At 35.8% G+C, this 20507-nt stretch overlaps 1 protein-coding gene across 8 annotated transcripts in view; it reads right to left on the bottom strand.

Annotated features, from left to right (window-relative positions):
- The window catches only part of USP9X (ubiquitin specific peptidase 9 X-linked), a 443410-nt gene that overhangs the window by 75597 nt on the left and 347306 nt on the right, over positions 1-20507 (bottom strand). For all 8 annotated transcript variants that reach the window (XM_026513318.4, XM_048213431.2, XM_044389368.3 and 5 more), the window contains 11 exons: positions 20284-20429; positions 17709-17788; positions 15634-15746; positions 14175-14393; positions 10867-10982; positions 10408-10659; positions 10196-10334; positions 8317-8469; positions 6873-6977; positions 2856-3062; positions 1499-1635 (listed from right to left, as the gene is read on the bottom strand). In XM_026513318.4, coding sequence (XP_026369103.1) covers positions 1499-1635; positions 2856-3062; positions 6873-6977; positions 8317-8469; positions 10196-10334; positions 10408-10659; positions 10867-10982; positions 14175-14393; positions 15634-15746; positions 17709-17788; positions 20284-20429 — 1667 coding nt within the window. The remainder of the gene's footprint in view (positions 1-1498; positions 1636-2855; positions 3063-6872; positions 6978-8316; positions 8470-10195; positions 10335-10407; positions 10660-10866; positions 10983-14174; positions 14394-15633; positions 15747-17708; positions 17789-20283; positions 20430-20507) is intronic.

Genomic DNA, 20507 nt, shown 5'->3' with positions numbered 1-20507 from the left:
TATTCCATTATTTTTTTTTTTTAAGATTGTATTTATTTATTTGACAGAGATAGAGACAGCCAGCGAGAGAGGGAACACAAGCAAGGGGAGTGGGAGAGGAAGAAGCAAGCTCATAGTGGAAGAGCCTGATGTGGGGCTCGATCCCAGATCGCCGGGATCACGCCCTGAGCTGAAGGCAGACGCTTAACCGCTGTGCCACCCAGGCGCCCCTTATTCCATTATTCTTATTACATGGAAACTACACATTAATATTTTCCAATCTCACAACATGGGCATCTACCTCAACGACTAAGTTCTACTCCTATACTACAGTAGTACTACAGCACTTGTGTAAGTTTACATGATTATTTCCAGAATTATAAAACAGAACATAATCCTTGCAAGGAGAGCACCACAATGATTATGCTATAATAGTGAAGAATCTGATCGAAGAAAACGCATTCTGTAAAATTTTACTTATTAGCCATTCAAAGTACATTCTGGAACACTTGGTTTGTAGCTGTATTTGCCCACAGGTATCAGCAGAAAGACATCTAAGTTCCTTTTCAACCTGTTCTGCTACCTTCACTGAAACCAATAAACTCTCAGAGCCATTACTATTCTAGTAGAGATGAAGCCACTGTACCCTGAAAGAGTATGTAAACTACTCTTTCTACGACGGACAAATTAATTCGAGAAAGGCAAAAAGGCATTACGTACAGTGGCCCAAAAATCAAAATATGTCCCTCATATAAATGTTATTGCTATTAAATTATATGTCTGAATTTTCTCCACTGTTTATCCCTATAGCTTTTCTAATTTCATGTTTTTTCAAGCCTTTGGAAAAAAATGAGACAAAGTTCAACCAATGAAGCCAAAAGATATATGGCCTTTTCTGTTTTAGGCATATCTTAATAATCCAGAGCTGCAAAGGATCTTTGGCAATTATCTAATTTTACACATACGAAAAACACATTTCTTTCAATTAGTACATCTTTACAAGATGATGTAACTGCTTAGACACAAGGAATCCTAAATATTCTTAGTACTACACCTAGCTCTCTCTCTGCACATTATTTTTAACTTTGTACATTATCTGTTCCAACTCTTATAAAGAGAAAATATCAGGACAAATTATTCTAGTAACCAGAATTCAGCATGTAAGATTATTATATTTGAAGAACACTATTTATGAACACATACATATATATACATACATACCACTCTAACAGAAATTTAGCTAAAATCAATCAAAAAGTATTTTTAAACCATAACTTGTCATCGTTCATGAGTAATACAGAATATTCCTGATTCTGATATTTATCACTTCATTGTGGCTTACTTTCTCACCAATAAAATCAAGGATATGGATATGATAGAGGAATCTTTTGTTCCAAATTAACCCTTCTCTTAGCCCATGCTTTCTTTTGAAAAATTTGCTTTTACCAAGTGCCAATGCTATTTCTTTTAAATAAAATATAAAAATAAAAATATTGAAATTTTCTGTTAAAGGCCTTACCTCAAATTTTGAGGGGCTTCACCAAACAAACTACAAATTTCTCTAATTTGTTTCAGTGCAGGAATTACCCATTTGTCATTTGTACGAAGTTCTTCTATAAAGCGATCTATCCACTGGATCTTCTGTGTGTCGCGGTCCTTAAACAAACAATTTCAATGTTTTAGATAGGTCCTACACAGGAAAACTCCATCTCCAAGGATAAAATAGGGCTTTTCTCATAAGATCATCATCATAAGCATGTAATAATTGCAGAGAAGAGTTTAACAGTGTTAAAAAGCAGCAAATACATTTTTAATTCACATTTACTACCAAAACTACAAAAGGTAAAACAGTACTATCCAATGTTTCCAAGAATTCTACCATATACGAATTGTTATTCCATATGGGATTGTTTTAGCATAGTGAGGGACACCGAAAATTTCTATTTTACAAAGAAAATAATGGTATGGCAACTAAGTTAAAAAGTTTCACCAAAAATCAAAATAAGGACATATGGACATATATACAAAAAGATAAAAGGAAAGCAGTTATAAAAGTTAGCATAAACTCAATATTATTTCAAATGTGACATTTCACTTCTTACACCTTATTTACTCCTTCCTCTAAATCAAAAGTAATCAGAAATGCAGGTTTCTGCACCTAAGAAGTCTGGATTACTCTGTGTGTATCTCTGTTTAATGAAATAATTTAAACTGAAGGTTCATATTAGTATTTGATATACTAAATATTTAATGAACGGTCACAAGTATAGTAAAAAACTGAATGGCATCTGAATCACATACACCTATTTGAGCTTATTAGCTCTCACCTAAATTTCAGTTCAGTGGTGTAGCAAATAGTTTTAACAGTAGAAAATTAATTAATCAGCAATTTTCATTTTACTAAGAGTTAATAGTTAACTCTTGTAATGCTACAAGTTAGAATGCAGGGAAGCTGTTGTGTGATTTGCTCGAGGCAAGGCTCAAAATGTTTTACTATTTAGAAAATTCTATTAATTTTTCTTAATTTCCCTGTGAGCAAAGAAAATTCAAATTCTCTTACCTCTGAAGTCTCTCATCAGCTTTTGAAACTGCTATTTCAGCACCACGCATCTGACAATACTACCACTCTATAACCTGTTGTTGTTGTTTTTTTTAATACTGCCTTTCTCCCAAGGAGACTAAAATGCTTTTCAGAGGATACATAAAATTTTGACACAGAGACCTAACATGAGGAAGGCAGACTTACAGGAAGAAAGTGAGTCAATTCTTGAAGATCATTTCAAAAATAACATTGAAAGATGTGGGAACTACTGTTTCTAAGCCATCCTGAGGATGAAGGCAAGAGTCAGAAAAAGTGAACAAAGGGCACATCTTACCTGTGAGCAACTATAATCTAGTATTTTTATGTGGGCACTGAGAGCCAGGTCCATGATGTCTACAGGTACATCATCACTGTGGGCCAGATTCCACAGTAGGTTCAACACTTTGTGTGCCATCACGCCATCTTTATCATCTTCTGCAAGGCGACGAATCAGCTCAAGTAGCTTTTCACGCTGCTTTTTACTTGCATTTGTCCAACTGGCCTAGAAAAAAAAATTAAAATGACATGAAACCAACACATTTACCCATCAATGATTAAATTAAATGTCATGGGTTAACTATATTCATGGGAAAAACAACACAGTTGAGCACGGAATTATTCTAGTGGTATCTGAGAGAGAAAACAGGGCAGAATTAAACATGTGGACAAAAAAAAAATCTCTATAGTTACAACACCTACCATCAGGGTTTTTCAACCTTCGTACTGACATTTTAGGCTGGAGAAATCTTTGTTGTCGGGGTTGTCCTGTGCACGGTAGGATGCTGAGCAGCCTCCCGGGCCCCTACCCAGAAGCTAGTAGCAACTCTTCCTCCCAGCTGTGACAACCAAAATTATGTCCATATCCTGGCCAAATATCTCTGATGGTGGGGGTGAGGAGTGCAGAACTGGCCTGTTGAAAACCACTGCCTTAGATTCAGTCTGTTATTTGTGACTTTCAAATTATATTAAGGGGTGCCTAGATGGCTCAGTAGGTTAAGTGTCTGACTTTTACTCAGGACATGATCCCAGGGTCGGGGCATCTCAGTGGGGAGTCTGCTTGTCCCTCTGCCCCTACCCCACCTCGCTCGAATGCTCTCTCAAATTTAAAAAAAAATAATGAAATATTAAAAGATGGCAATGACAACCTGATATACAAAGATTTTCATAAATTTAAAAAGATGATGAGAAAGCACTGTGCACTACACACATGAAAACAAGATAGTCTGTAACAAAGTCTGTTCTTAACCACTAAAAACAATTTCTAAGTTATGCAGAAATGATATGGTCCTATTATACTTCAATTTATAAGACATAATACTCTTTTAAATCTCCACAATGGGGGGGGGACCTCTGAAAATGTTTTTTTTTTTTTTTGTTTGTTTTTTACAAATGCCCAGTTTATATAATGCGCATGGGGTAGGGTGTGTCTGATGGTGGCATCTAATGGGTAAAGGCCAGGGATATTGCTAAACAATATGAGAAAAGCTGTATGTATAAAGTTGCTGATGACTGTTTATTAGAAAATAAAGTGAAATCAACCAAATGACAAACAATAGAACAACTATGTTAATTACAGGAGATTCTTTCACTGGAATTATTACAGACATTTACAATTTGAATAAATAAGGGATGTCTTGGAAGACAACTTTAGTGCATACTTGTAAGTCCTTCTAGACCCCTCAAAATTACGAAAGAAATACAAAACGTCTAAGGATACAGGGAAAAAATTGAAATATTAGATATTACAATTAATTAGATCTTAAAAAGGTAACCAGGTGTTACATGCCTCCTAAATTAAGAGCACATGACCACCTATGATGTATTCTAGCAAAAGGGGGGGAAAAAACCCCCCCACAAGCCTGTATTCCATACTACTGATCTAAAACAACACAACAATTAATCCAGTTTCTTCAACAAACAGATTGCAGGGAATGAAAAAGAAAGGGGGGGAAACTGTAAATTGACAGAGACTTAAATGACATATACAACCAATTATAAAGTATGAATCCTGATTCAAACAAACTTCAAAAATAAAGAATGCTCTGAGACAACTGGAAGGTTAACACTATTTGACAGTACCACAGAATTATTAGTTTTTTAGATGCAATAATGATAATACAATTTTCTTCTTCATGTACTCATCTCTGAGGGATATATACTAAAATAATTACATACGAAATCGATTAAGGAAAAATCAACTAAAAACACCTATTCATCCAAAGCCACCATAATGGGAGTAAAGAAGACAATGAAAAACTGGGAGAAAGTCTTTACAACATTTGAATTGGTAAGGACTATCACTGAGAATGCCAAGAACTCCTACAACCCACCAAGAAAAAAACCAACCCAATAGGGAAAAATGAGGCAAAAAAACTTCAATAGGGTTTTCACAAAAAAATAAAGAATAGAAACATATGAAAAGGTGTTCAACCTCATTAGTGATCAAGGATCTAAGAACCAATACCACAATGAGGCATTTCACACCAAGCAGATTGTCAAATATCCAGAATTCTGACAAGAACAACTGCTGGCAAGGATGTGAAAATCTTGACGGGATTGTACAATGGTATAACTGCTTTGAAGAACAAAGACTTACTTAAAACTTGACTAGGCAAGTACCTATGTAAAGACTAATCAGCAAGCCTGAAATCATTTGGTTCTAGTCCATAAAGAACTGCAAAGTGACCTGGACTTCATGCTTCCTTTGCATCATCTTTTGGAGAAAGTTTCAACATTTCAGAAAACAATGCTTATTACCAAATAACGAGTGCTTAATAAACACCTGCTAGGCCAAAGGGAGGGGAAAAAAGAATGGAATCAGGTCTGTATTTAGACTATTATTGCATTTAGACCATCCTTAGAGAAAAGGAGGGTCCGGGGGCTATAATAACAATTGACCTCTTTCTTCTTTTTCCATCATGGCCATCTTGATCCCGCACTGTGCCATTTCAGAAGTCTTGTGAATGGCAATTAACTTTAGAGTACTCATGATAATGGATTCTATTATTTCCCCAGCTGCCTTTGATAGATTTCAAACTGAATTTTTCCATAAGCCAGTTATTTACAACTTTAATGTGCTTAAGATTCATCTTGAGAATGTTGCTTAAAATACAGACTCCCAGGCCCCATACCAAGCAACTCAGATTTAACTGGTCTGAGGTACAAGTCAGTAATTCATATTTTTTCCCTTCTGTTATGAAATACACATCAAGAAAGGTATAAATATATACCATTACTAGAGTACATAATGTAAACACCTTTGTAACTATTACCCAGGTCAAAAATAACACAGTAAGCAGCACTCCAGAAGCCAGCTGGGTCTATATCTGAAGTTTATGTTAATGCAATCAAGGTATATGAATTCTTGTGTGATTTGATTCCTTTCTTCAACTTTCTGCTCATTATCTAGCAGTTGAATTGCTCATGTGGTTGAATTACTCAAATTTGCTCGTTCTCATTGTTGTGAACTATTTCATTGTAGGAACATTCCACAATTTATCCATCCTACATGGCAATTTTCTTGCTTGCTATTACAAATAATTATACTATACATGTTAAATGTGTATCCTGGCACACATATGCATGACTTTCTCTAGAGGATATATTCAGAAGTCAAAATGATGAGTCATGAGAATCCTACACCTTTCAAGAAATACCAATCTATTTCCAAGACGGTTGTAGCATCTTATGTTCCCACCAGCAGGCAGTGTTATAACTGTTATTTTAAGATACATTTATCAATCTGTTAATAGAACACCCCTTGTGAGCACTGCTATTGCCATAAGGTCCTATGTTCTTAATCCACAAATTCGCCAAAGTTTTTACAAACACAATACTAGCAACTGTAGAGAGACCACTATACAATATGGCTTTAAAAAGTACATGATGATACCAATGAAGATATCGCTATAGGGGCTCTTGAGCTACCTTATAAATTACATTTCCATTTGCCTGTGCACATCACCCCAGAATACCAAGCTACTGGTAATCCCATGTTACTGACACTTTTTTTATTGCAACCAATCCTTCTTCCCTGAAGTCCTACAGTGCACCTGAACCTATAATAAAAAAACCAAACTGCTAAGGGAAAGGAATCCAAACTCACAACCTGAGTTTAAGAGATTCCGTATTTATGAGGGTTATTATTATAAAAAAACGAACATTAAGTTCTCATTGGAAAAAAAAATGACCAATTCCTTCACACCAGAAATTGTTCAATAATTTCTACTGAAGAATTTATTGGCTAAGAGCAACTCAAAGATCTAATAAGGTAATTTTATTAAAATAAAGTGGCACTATGCTATGCTATTACCTTAAAGCAATCAAAAAGATGATCAAGTTGTTCAGGAGAAAAATCCCACGCTAACTTTGCCAGTAGATCATGTACATTCTTCACAATGGCTTCATGCTTCCCTGCCTATTGAAAAACCAAAGAAAACATAGCATATTAGAATTTTAACAGCAGATAAGTTGTCTATACTGACTGCTGACAGTTATTACTTAAACTATTCCTACTAGCTTCATCTAAGCGTAGAACATAAGAAAATTCGTAACATTTTAAAAATGCTTTAGAACTGGTCTCTAAAACTTGACAAATTAATTCCTTGATACACACAGTTAATGTGTACTTGGGAATTCATGTGAGCCTTTATTACAATTTACTGAATTTAACGTGCCAATTTTTTTTTTTTTTAAGATTTTATTTATTTATTCGACAGAGACAGAGATAGCCAGCGAGAGAGGGAACACGAGCAGGGGGAGTGGGAGAGGAAGAAGCAGGCTCACAGCGGAGGAGCCTGATGTGGGGCTTGATCCCATAACGCCGGGATCACGCCCTGAGCCGAAGGCAGAGGCAGACGCTCAACCGCTGTGCCACCCAGGTGCCCCTAACGTGCCAATTTTAACACTGTTAGTAGGAGAACAATAAAGCACACCAATGGTACTGTTCCAAAACTGGAACCTTAAGCACTCAAAGGGAAAACTGAATGTTTTCTTGGTTTCTACAGACTCAAAACATGAAGTTCTGTTAATCTAAAACTCAATAATACTTCCCAAGTGATGCCAGTAGAAACCTGTCATTGAGGTAATCGAAGGAATCACCTAGTTTCTAGCTCTGAAACCAAAAAAGTTACTTATCTTTCAGAAAAGCTGTAAATCCTTTGGATTATTCCAAGTCTTCATAAATAATCTAGTGATTTAACTCTACTGAGATTAAAGGTTTTTTTCAAGTTAAGTTTAGCAAGAAACTAATGCAATATTGTGTTAATAAAATACTTCAGTCAAAAATCTGTACTGAATACTAAACAGAACAACCCACCACCTACAAATTGTTAACCTGTACCAAACATACAGCAAATGATGAATATACTTAAAACATTATTAGCTATTATGGGGCACCTAGGTGGTACAGTCGGGTAAGTGTCCAACTCTTGGTTTCGGCTCAGGTCGTGAGGTGGAGCCCTGTGTCGGGCTCCACACTCGGTGTGGAATCTGCTTAACACTCTCTTTTCCTCTCCCTCTGTCCCTCCTTCCCCCTGTTCTCTCTAAAATAAACACATAAATTTTTTCATAAATCTTTAAAAACATGTTATTGGCTATTTAAAAAAGATTGACACGATTTCTGTAAATCACGAGCATTTAAACATAGCAGAAGTCAAACAATGTAAGCGTTCATCCTGTTTCACAACTACTATATTCCTTTAGTTTTTAGTATCTTTCTTTTAGAAACCGCATAGTCACCATCTGAAATTTCTTACCTGTGCTGCCCAGATGTTATCAAGATCTTGTAAAGTCAGAGCTTTTTCTTTGATGACAAAACGAAGAATCTTCTCTAGCTTTTCTACATACTGTGGTTGATGGAGACTATCTCGCAGTACTATGGATAAGATATTGTTCTGCTGTATCCATTCCTAAACATAATTCAAAAACTTGTTTTAAAGAAATTGAAACACAGAAGCTTTTTAAAAAATATGTATGGAATACTGTTCACACTTGAAACATTAGTAGGAATTAAAAAATAGAAAATAAATACACTAATGTAATAGGCTTATATGCTATTTTAATTCAAAACTATGAAGAAAACACAGTAAGTTTATGGAACTTAATTTTGCACATACAGAAATGTTCTCGTGACTCAGAAATAGTGCAATTATTAGAAAGATTCTACTCCAGCATTTATGCAGAAAAGTATTATTTAAGTTCAGCAATCACCATGGTTTAGGTAGAATGGGTACAAGACCCATTTTAAGATCTTTGGTTTCCTGACATTGGTTGTGATTTTGGTGAAAACATGCCCTTTTAATTTTTTGCTTTTATTTAATTATGCTATTATTGCTTATCTAGTAGCACTTCAATCTTCCAAACAATCCTAATGAGGGATATATTATCCTATTACAGAAGAGTAAAAAGTGTTAGAAGTTGAATTGGAATTAAGGCTGCATGCTTCCCAAGTCTGTGTTTCTGTAACACTATGCTATGCTGCTGACTGGGATTTATTTAATATCTATACCAATCGAAGAAAACTCTAAGTCATGATACAAAAAGGTAATAGACCATACTGTGTAATTTTACAGTATTCAATTTAATGAGAATAAGGAAGTATTAAGACCCCAAATGTGGTAGAGAAGTACACTTCTCAGGTAGTAAAGGTCCATTCTTATTTCTAATCTGTTGCAGGTACATGTGTAAAATACAGGAAGTATGCGGCAATGTCAAATTGCTACAAAAGTTTCTGAACACTTGATGCCATTTTCTGCACTCTTCTAGCACTGGCAACAGTCCAAGGACCAGAAGCTGACTTCAGACCATACTCTGACAAGCACTGTGCTGAGCCTCCCAAAAAAGTAGACAAACAAATCACATATACAAAATCAGACATTTAACAACACCTGACCTCTAACACAGGGCCAATGTCTATGCATCTTCCACATACCTCTTATCACATTCTAATCATTGTCTCCCCTATTGAACTGAGGACACCATGAGGGCAAGGACAGTTCTTTTACAGATGTCTGCTCAGTAACGTCAGACACTATGTGCTAGCGTCATTCAACCAGTATTTCTTAAGTGGCATACTTACATATTTTAGAACTACAAAATAGAGAAGTATCTATGGTAAGGGGCGCCTGGGTGGCTCAGCTGGTTAAATCTCGGCTCAGGTCATGATCTCATGGATCGTGGGATTGATCCCCACGCCAGGCTCTGTACTCATTGGGGAGTCTGCCGGAGACAGTCTCTCTCTGCCCCTCCCCCACTCGTGCACTCTCTAAAATAAATGACATCTTAAAAAAAAAAGTGGTATCTATGGTAAATAACGCTTCCTAAATATTCAACATTAGAACAGTATAAATAGAAGTGCTTAAGTGAAGTTCTTAAAGTAATTCATTTACATCTTATTCCAGTAATTTTATTTCCTATTTTAAAATCTTTAAGTGCGAAGCTACCTGTATCACTACTAAATAAACTATGTTATTACAAGAAGTTCTGAGGATTAAGAGTCATAAATGAGTCCCAATACCTCCCAGTTTCAAGGTTTTCTTTAAAATGTTATTAGTATTATTAACATTGCAAGTAAAGCTATTCTAATTTTTGCCTTAGGCGGATTTTCATTCATGAAAGAAGAACCAAAGGACTTACTGCCATTCGTTCAGCTGTGAGCCACTCTTCCTCCTCAGGGTTACCATGCCGATGAGTATAGTAAGACACACTAGATATCACCTTATTAACCTCATTCAGTGCATTCATCTTTCCATTGAAAGACGAAATCTGCAGTAATCTAGAAAAGAAATTCAGTGTTAAATATGATTCTAAATATTCACACAGTTTACTCCAAGAGGAAAACATCTTACCTAAGTATCATTTTTAACCTGAATATTTCTAAATTTTTTACAGTTTCTTCTTGTCCTGGGACCCTTGAAGCTAAATTCTTCAAAGATTTAATAATCATTGAAAGAGCATCATTTTTGGCTTCATTCTTCGCTTCTTTTTTCAGCTCTTCATCGGTTAAGTTTTCTAAAAACTGTGGAACCATTTCTATTACTGGAAGAAAGTACTTTTTCACTGTATGGAGAGTGAGAAACTCATAGCATTGCCCAAATGGTCTGAAAGAAGAAAGACAAAAAAAAACCCTCTTGTAATACTCACGTTCTTACAATCAACTAGGACCAAACTCAGACTTACATCTACTTTTAAAAAATCCAAGTTATCAGTTAAAGAGGAAATCATATTTGAAAAAAGAAAATTTTTATCAAGGAATTAAGTAGTAATTCCTATAATGTAGTGAAGATTCATTTAAAAACATAACTTACTTAATAAGGGCTGCAATTATTTGAACATTTAATGCTGATCCATTAATAAAACGATCATGCAAAATCTGGAACCCATTTAAAGTGCCGAACTTGTTGAGAAGATCCACCAGCCAACCCTGTAATACAGTTAAAGAAAAAGGTTGACTTCCTGCTTTTAAGGAAGAAAAGCACCATCTGAACTAATTTCTTGATTGAAACAAACTAGAAATAGGAAATTCAATTTAAAAAAAATGTAAAATCATCTCCAAAATATTACATATTATTCACAGTATAAGCAGCAGTACGTACACATTAGATCACTAGGGCACAGCTGGCTGTACCAAAAGAGCTGGTGAACAGGAATTAGAAGCCATTTCCTATTTCCGAGATCCCATTGTAAGAGAGTACCTTATTATCTGAAAGTTATTTTTCAAAATTTAGGGGGATTAAAAAAAAAAACTTTAAAAAATAAGAGGGGCGCCTGGGTGGCACAGCAGTTAAAGCGTCTGCCTTCGGCTCAGGGCGTGATCCCGGCGTTACGGGATCGAGCCCCACATCAGGCTCCTCCACTATGAGCCTGTTTCTTCCTTTCCCACTCCCCCTGCTTGTGTTCCCTCTCTCGCTGGCTGTCTCTGCCTCTGTCAAATAAATAAATAAAATCTTTAAAAAAATAAAAAAAATAAAAAATAAGAAAAAGATATTTGGTAACCTGAGATAATGTTTGAATTCATTTTTTATTGTAGTTGTCAATAATTAAAAATTCTCTATAAATACAATAATCTTAAAGCCTGAGACTGAACTATTAATTAAAAGCTAACCCCTTGTAGTGTATCTGTTGTTCCTAACTAGAACATGCTGGTTGATGCTTTTGCTGGCTCACATGAATGCACCAATTTTCAGCTTAGAGGTTACCACGATGCAGTAAGTATGGCTGTCTTTCAAACTCTTCCCTAAGGGACAGCAATAACTCATGGTACAATGTAACTGGGATAGCCAATGGTTTGTGGAGTTAAAAGCATGCTTATGTGTAAAAACTTAAAACAAATTAAGAGGTTATATACACAGATTTAAGTATCTAAAAATTTATGTATCCAAGACAACCTTTTATACCTCGGTTTCTTCTAAAAAGCCACATTTTAGAGTCCACTGAGGGAAAACCAAGTTGGCAGGGGGGGGGGGGGGATGTAATATTGCTACTAAGTCTTAATCAAAAATAATTTCTACAGCTATTCAAGACCAAAAACAAAAAAACATGTCCAGGACAAAGGGAAAATGAGGTATTAGGTAATGGCTTTCAAAGAGACAATATGTAACCTAAAGGTAGTTTTGATAGGATTTTATGTCTAAATCAATTAAATTCTCCACTAAATTAACCACCACTTTTCTATGTAAGTTCATACAGTATTTTCCGACCTTTTTATTTGGTCTTAAAAAAGCTAATTCAAAACAATTAATTAGGGGCGGGGCGCCTGGGGGGCACAGCAGTTAAGCATCTGCCTTTGGCTCGGGGCGTGATCCCGGAGTTATGGGATCGAGCACCACATCAGGCTCCTCTGCTATGAGCCTGCTTCTTCCTCTCCCATTCCCCCTGCTTGTGTTCCCTCTCTCGCTGGCTGTCTCTCTCTCTCTCTCTCTGTCAAATTAATTAATTAATTAATTAATTTTTTAAAAAAAGCTAATTCAAAACAATTAAAAATTTGAGCACTTTAATTCACCAGTCCCTTATGGCATTCAGCAATTCTGTACTTCAATTTCTCAAGTAACGAATGAGACTAATGGTCTGATATACTCAATAGTTATGTATATATAAAATAGTGTATGTGCACAAATTTAAAAAAAAAAATCAGTCTAAAGCTAATCTTCCTATGTTTTCATCTATAATGTATCTTTAAGCAATTAGGAACACTGTAATCAGTAATAAGAAGAGCTAAGCTTCAAAGAAAGATATAAAAGATCTTCAACCAGAAGCCATTTTAAACCAAGTTGTTCTCTGTGAGTCTTTTGAAGATTATCACCGACATACACAGCAAAAATGAAAAAGAAATACAGGTATATTTTGGAGACTGTCACTGTTTAGATACTAATTTACCAAACCAAAAATAAGCATGAAGTGGCAACACTATGAATCTTGAGAAATATCAGAAAATCTCAGTTTAACACATTTTGAGAATTTCCACTTTTAACAGAATAAACCTGAAGTTTTATGTATAAATTCAAATTTTCCTGGCTGGGTTTTCCTTTTTATAAGGCCCACAATATTAAAAAGTCTCCCTAAAGGGGCACCTGGGTGGCTCAGGTGGTTAAGCGTCTGCCTTCAACTCAGGTCACAAACCTGGAGTCCTGGGTTTGAGCCCTGTGTTGGGCTCTCTGCTCAGTGGGGAGTCTGCTTCTCCCTCTCCCTCTGCACCCCCCCCCCCCCGCTGGTACATGCTCTCTCGTGCTTACTCCCTCTCTCAAATAAAAATCTTAAAAAAATTAAATTAAAAAATCAAAAGTCTCTTGGGTGCCTGGGTGGCTCAGTCGTTAAGCATCTGCCAGGGTCCTGGGATCAAGCCCCACATCGTAAGTCTGCGTCTGCCTCTCCCACTCCCCCTGCTTGTGTTCCCTCTCTCACTGTCTCTCTGTCAAATAAATAAATAAAATCTTAAAAAAAAAAAAAAAATCAAAAGTCTCCCTGAATTCTAAAATTTAAAAACTATGTATTGTTATTTAATATTTATTAAAAGATGAACAGTTCAGGGATAGTTCATCTTGTATCCTATTTATGCCAATACAGAAAATTTACATACGAGAACTTTCACACTGACGTATATATATTTCATTGACATTTTTAAGTTTTACTATTTGGCTTTCATTTATAATTTCTGTAATTTTACTTTTACAACACATTATTAGACATCTGTAGGATACACTTGATCCTGAAGTCAAAACAGTAGAACGTCCACAGTGATCATGGCCTTGGGTCAAAGTCATCTTCTATTCTTCTCTTAGTTATGAGGAAAATTATGGCCTGTTTCATATAACCCAATTTATGACTATGTCCCAAAGGGCTGAGCAGAAGACAATGAGAACTAACTACACGGAGAAAGCTTAAAAAACAACAACAACAACAACAACAACAACAAAACCCCACAATCCAAAACAATTTTGTCAATTATACTTCAGTAAAGCTGGGGAGGAAAAAAGAATCCAAAACACAAAATAACACAGAATCCCTTTCAATAGTAACATGAAACTACTCTTCTTCACATTAACAGATGGTTAGGATCTTTTACAGCTCTGTGGCAGAGCAAAACTGTATTAGTTATGAAAATAACAAACCAACACACTTTTGGTGATCGAGGATCTGGAGAACGAGCAAAGAGTTCATCTTCAGGCAGCTGAACGCTTGAGGAAACGGATTCACACGGACGTGTACCATTGTAGATATGGAATTTGCAATGAGGATTTAAGGCCATGGAGAGAAGTTCTAGAAGTGGAAACCAGTCTTGGGACAACTTGGCCACACATAACTCCACCAGGCGATGAGTATTGTTGATAATACACCTCTGTTATATAAGGAGGAAAGGTGATTTATAAGATCAAAACACTGCAACTCCAAATAGAAATATCTTCCCATCTTAACTATATTTTAATTATGATCTCTCCATTTTTATATTGATCATTTGAATTGTTTAATATTGGGATCAAACTGATGTATCAAAAGACCAAATTAACATTCACTACCCTTTACATAGTACTTACTTAAAAATGAAGTAGGCATTGCCCTGCGTCTACAGACAAGATGCAAAGTACCATTTGTTTTTCCTCTTTGGAATTTGTACACTAGAGGCAGCAATTCTAAAATCTACACAATATATTAATTATCCAATGTGGAATAGATTTGCTATCTAAACCTCAATGAAAAAGTCTGACAGCACCTCCAAAGTTTCCATTTCTTTAAAGTTACATGTTAAATTAAAAGATCGGAGGACTTTTGTGCTACGGTTATATTTGAAAAATAGTTCACAGAGCACAAACATATCTGCCTCACAACTTATGACCAGATTTCCACAGTATGAATAGGGAACAGAGACTTGGGGGGGTAATTACAACATTTTATCAATCTAAGATGCATGTTTTTTTACTTTTCAAAATCTCTGAAATTTCACTGTATCTTATAAACAATGCATAGTTTCTTCAACTGAAGGTATTGTAGAGAAAACCTGTGTTTGCTTCTGCCAATCACTTGGGCATACCACAAGCCTTAGACCATTTAAGGATTTTTTTTGTTTCACAACTATAATTTGATTTCAAATTACCAAACTCTTTGAATACTGGCCTGTTGTTTAAATTTTCAGGAGACTCTGACCCTCTCTAAGATGCTATGATTGAGACATACAGGTTTCTTTCACATCTCTATATTGACCCTTTGTGTCCCAGATACTAGATTCCCCATCTTGGGTGTTTTTGTTCCTTAGTGGTACATAAAATGGGTGTGTGGTGCATCTCACAATTAATGAAACGTGGTGACTTGCCTAAGGTCACAAGGCACTTGAGAATCCAGGAGACAGATTAAACCAAAGGTCTCTAACTCTAAACCTCACACTCCTAGAAGATTATGCTTCCTTCGATAGAAATTATAATTTACAAGTATTTTTTAAAAGTTCCTCAATATTACACCCTTTAATTCAATTAATGTATCAAATATACAACCAAATACACACACACACACGAAAATATATATGAAAACACTCACAGGCATCACCATGAAAATCTGATTTTTTTAAAGTCAAATGCAAGACTCACATGAATTTCAAACTTCCAGCCACTCACTGCCTCATCTGTAAGGATTTTAGTGAACGATATTGTTAGCCCATCTCGGAAAAATCGCTGACATGCTTCACTTTTAACATCAAGGCCTAAGAAAGGGAAGAAAAATTAATGTAAACAAAGCATTTTTCTGGTTATCTCAAAATGTCCAATTATATGATTAGAAAGTAATAAATAAGTTAAACTATTCATTAATAGCTAAGAAATTCAGACTAGCTTTGGAAAAAAAAAATCACAGCATTATCTATTGTTAAGAGGTCAAAAAGATAAATATGTAAGTATTATCAAAGGTCCTATGTATCAAGAAGGTAACTGATTGAAAAACAAAATCTTCAATGAATTTCAAAACTATTTAAGTATACAAAAGTACATCAAACCAAGTAATAGTGAGGTGAATTGAAAACATTTCAAATTATGACACTAGATCTTAAATGCAAAATAGTTACCAGTAGCATTGAGAGGGAATCTAAATGCTTCATAGCATCTTACTCCCTGAAAATAAACTTGTAAAACTTAGAAAATGATGTTTCACAACTATTTTTAAAATCTTATTTTGGTTGTAAATGACCTATTAGACACCAGTATCCCTACACTATTCTATACAAGTGTTTCATTGAGTAAGATGAAGTGTTTTGTCTTGGTGTCTTTCATTGTCCCAGCATCTATGCTTCTTTATAGCTTTAATTTCATCAGATTTCAGAAAGGCAACAGAGCCACATGCCCTGCCCGGCCAAACACAGAATCTTTAACTCTTTTTTTCTAAGTATTATTTTTTTTGTCTTAGAGAAAGAGTGTGAGCCAGCACATGGGTGTGCACAGGGGTCGGGGGAGAATCTTAAGCAAGCTCCACACTCAGTGTGGAGCCCAACTCGGGGCCGGATATCACAACCGAGATCATGACCTCAGCCGAAATCATCATGAGCCGAAATCAAGAGTCGGATGATCAACCAATTAAGCCACCACCCAGGTGCCCCTTGAAAATCTTTAACTCTTGAAGACAAAATGAAAAGTTATTCAATTTGTATATAGTGTTCTGTGATTTTGATTATACAGAAGAGAGGACATTTAAGCTCAGTATTGTATTTAAAAATCTGAACCTTGCCTAAAATAAACCATGGACCCAGAAAAGAAAGCTGGGGGCGAGGGTGATAGCGAGTGTTAATGAATATTAAATGAAATACCATTATGTGTTCTTACCTATCATTATATAGTCAGGACCTAGAACATGCCTAGTGGAAAAGTCTTCAAAAATTTGCTCAATTAACAAATAAATGTGTAAAAGAACAAAAGAAATTTGAGTGGTGGTAAATAATTGTAATCTGGAAATGTATTTTTATAGTTTATTAGATTATTTTTTTACAAGATTAAAAAGGTGTGGAGACATAAATGAAGGAAGGTAATTATTCTAAGATAAAGGAAAGATCACCCTTGCCATGGAGTGAGACTGACGTAAGCAGATTAATTTTTATAATAATCAACTTCAACTATGACAGTGTCTAATGATAGTTAGAATATATCCATGGCTACCCTATTTCAGAAACTGAAATGTTACTGCCATTTATCTTAATTTCCAATGCCTTAAAAATGAAGAGATTATAATAGTTGTCCTTTGCTAAGAGAATTCAACTGCACCTAAAGCAGACCAAAGTCATTAGAAAAAATGATCAATTCCAACATCAAGCTTTCAAGTCTAGACAAGGTAAAAACACCAGACCTCATCTTTCAAGCCTTTTTATCTTTTAGAAAAAAAATCAAATCTTTTCTGTATATTAAAAAAAATAATCGACATGAACTAGACAGTTTAGTTTAAAAATGAATATACACTAATTTTATGTGTGACTTCAGCGAGTTCACAAACACCCCCTGAAGGCTGTCCAAAGGATCTGAACCCTTGTTCTAGGAATATATGATAAGCCATAGCAAGAAAACGTAGTTAGATTTCTAATCTAGGAATATCCAGTAAGTGTTCGTAAGAGAGAAAGTTTTCAGGGATGAAGTGAAAGTGTATTAGTAGCATACATTATGAAAAGCATAAGAACATCTGAACTTACCTTTTTTACTAAGATCAATAGCAGCTTCTAAAAGCACTTCTAATTCCCCTTTCGGCAAAACTGGAACCACCCATCGAGGCCTAAGAATTTCAATAATATAAAATGATGTTTACTGGTTGCACTCTAAGGCACTATAAATGAGTTACTAATTGTAATTACTCACCTCACCATGAAAATATTAAATATTAATATTAAAAAACATTAAAATATTAAAACAAGGTTGGCAGAATATCTGCTTTGTGAAACTAAGCTCCATCTGTCGTCTCTACAGTTTTTTTTTTTTTTAAGGAACTGCCCAACAAAAGATAACAAGGAAAGAGGGAAATTATTTTAATACCATAAAACATAAAACTACCATAATAATCAAGTATCAATTAAACGGATACCTATTGTTCAAGTTCATAGGAAAGTGATCTTTCAGGATTTGCTCTGATGAACCTCTTAGCTATCTTCAACTTCCTCAAAAGGAGAAAAATTCAGGTGGAAAATGGTTTTTTTTTTTAAGATTTTATTTATTTATTCGACAGAGATAGAGACAGCCAGCGAGAGAGGGAACACAAGCAGGGGGAGTGGGAGAGGAAGAAGCAGGCTCATAGCGGAGGAGCCTGATGTGGGGCTCGATCCCATAACGCCGGGATCAGGCCCTGAGCCGAAGGCAGACGCTTAACCGCTGTGCCACCCAGGCGCCCCAGAAAATGGATTTCTGCCTCAATTCATAATCTGTCAATTTTTCCTGAAGGTTAAATGAGCTACCTCCACGGGTACCCTTCTCCTTCCAAAAAGGATGCAGCATGCACCCAGGTGGTGCTCTCTCTGGCCCCAGTGGCAGCCCAACCATCCCCGAGGCCATTCTTCCTTATCCTTTCCTCCTCACCCTCCTCACTGCTCCCAAAACCCTGGTTTTGAGAAAAAGTGCTCCATGACTATATAATCTATTAAAAACAAATGCATACTACCTTTGTCATTGTTTTTATTTACATTAAAATAGCACTGGTATTTCTCTTCCCGAGAATTTATTTGCTAATAGACAACTGTGTCCTGAAGTCTGCATAAGATGTACCCTTTACTAACAACCACCAATCACCAGACAGAAAGCAAAAAGCACCAGTAAAACCTTTTGCTATGTCTCTGTTACAGAGAAAGAATAGTCAGGAACATTAAGATAACTTTACATGATTTCTGGTTTTTTGACTACAATTCACTGTATACCATTATTATAGGCATCTACTGGAATCACAGCTAATGTGTCTTTCAAATATACTATTAAAAACAATGAATTAAAAAATAATAGGAAAATTTTCAAGATAAATGAAATGAGGAAAGCAAGTTATAAAATGATATAGTAAAAATCTCACAACTGTAGAAAAATCAATACAAATGATAGTAAATGTCATCTGAAGAGCATACTTGTTATTGTTAGTAATTTTTTGTTGGGATGTATGTACAGAAGGATATTGTAGAACTTTATCAACATAATATTTCCATGTTTAGTAGTGCACACTTTTATTACTTATGTCATCAGAATTTACTGAAAAAAAAAATGCAGGGGCGCCTGGGTGGCACAGCGGTTAAGCGCCTGCCTTCGGCTCAGGGCGTGATCCCGGCGTTCCGGGATCGAGTCCCACATCAGGCTCCTCCGCTATGAGCCCGCTTCTTCCTCTCCCACTCCCCCTGCTTGTGTTCCCTCTCTCGCTGGCTGTCTCTCTCTCTGTCAAATAAATAAATAAAAATCTTTAAAAAAAAAAAAAAAATGCAAGGAGTTTCTATTTCCCTTCTATTATATAGGTCAACAGTGTTAACTGATTTTTAGGAAGTGAAACACAACAAGAAAATTTAGTAAGGCAAATACTTATATGTGTATTTTCCTTACTTTCCCTTTGTGTGTGTGTGGGGGGGGGGGTATCACACCTCCCTAGCACTCACTCACTGAGCCCACAGCCTGGTGAAGACCACAGCCATGTGGGGATTCCCCAAGACATTCTTTACCTTATCATCTTTAAATCTTTTTCTTCCCCTGCACACAAGCTTAAACTTTCACTCTCTTGGAGTCTTCAACTACAAGTATAAAAAATTATACTCTGAAATTGCCCCCGAGGTGATGATCAAGAGAAACAAATAGCTGAGATAGTTAACTGTCTCAGACTAGTCAAGGGTTCACAAGGGGCAGGCTCTGAGGAACTCGATGTTCTAATGACCGGGCTTACCTCAGGACCATACAATAATTATGAAAATCATCCAGCAATCATAGCAACCAACATACCAAAAAAGAAAAAAAATCTTCATCAACTCTGAAAAAGGGAAATCACATATATGGTTCTACTTCAGAAACACCTCAGCTTGGGTCATCATCATTAATCTGAAAACCTTATTGACACTTTTTAACTCCCTGATTAAAAACCATGCATTACAAAGTACTAGGTAAGCACTAAGATGTTAAGGCTACTAAGGAGACAGTGTGGCTACGGTGATATTTCTGTCCACTCTTTCTCTTTTATTATTACTCATCACTATGGTGAGAAACTGTTGGTTTTCCTGCGTATTACACACATTAAGAAAACAAAACAAATCAACTCACCTATTGATCATGTCATCTAACTTTGCCAGGTCAGTATGTGGAAATGCAGGTTCCTCATCTTCAAGCTGTGGTGGGGCATCACCTTGACCTTGTTCATCTGGGGGAGTTGCCGGGGAATTTTCATTGGAAGAATCAGGCGATGAAGTCTTAATTAAAAATTAGATATTCCAGATTTAGGTTTCTATAACATACATACAACATCTAATAATTCAAACACTAACACA

The sequence above is a fragment of the Ursus arctos genome, chromosome X (genome assembly GCF_023065955.2).
Source record: "Ursus arctos isolate Adak ecotype North America chromosome X, UrsArc2.0, whole genome shotgun sequence".
NCBI lineage: Eukaryota > Metazoa > Chordata > Mammalia > Carnivora > Ursidae > Ursus > Ursus arctos.
This window is presented reverse-complemented; position numbering and strand designations above follow the sequence as displayed.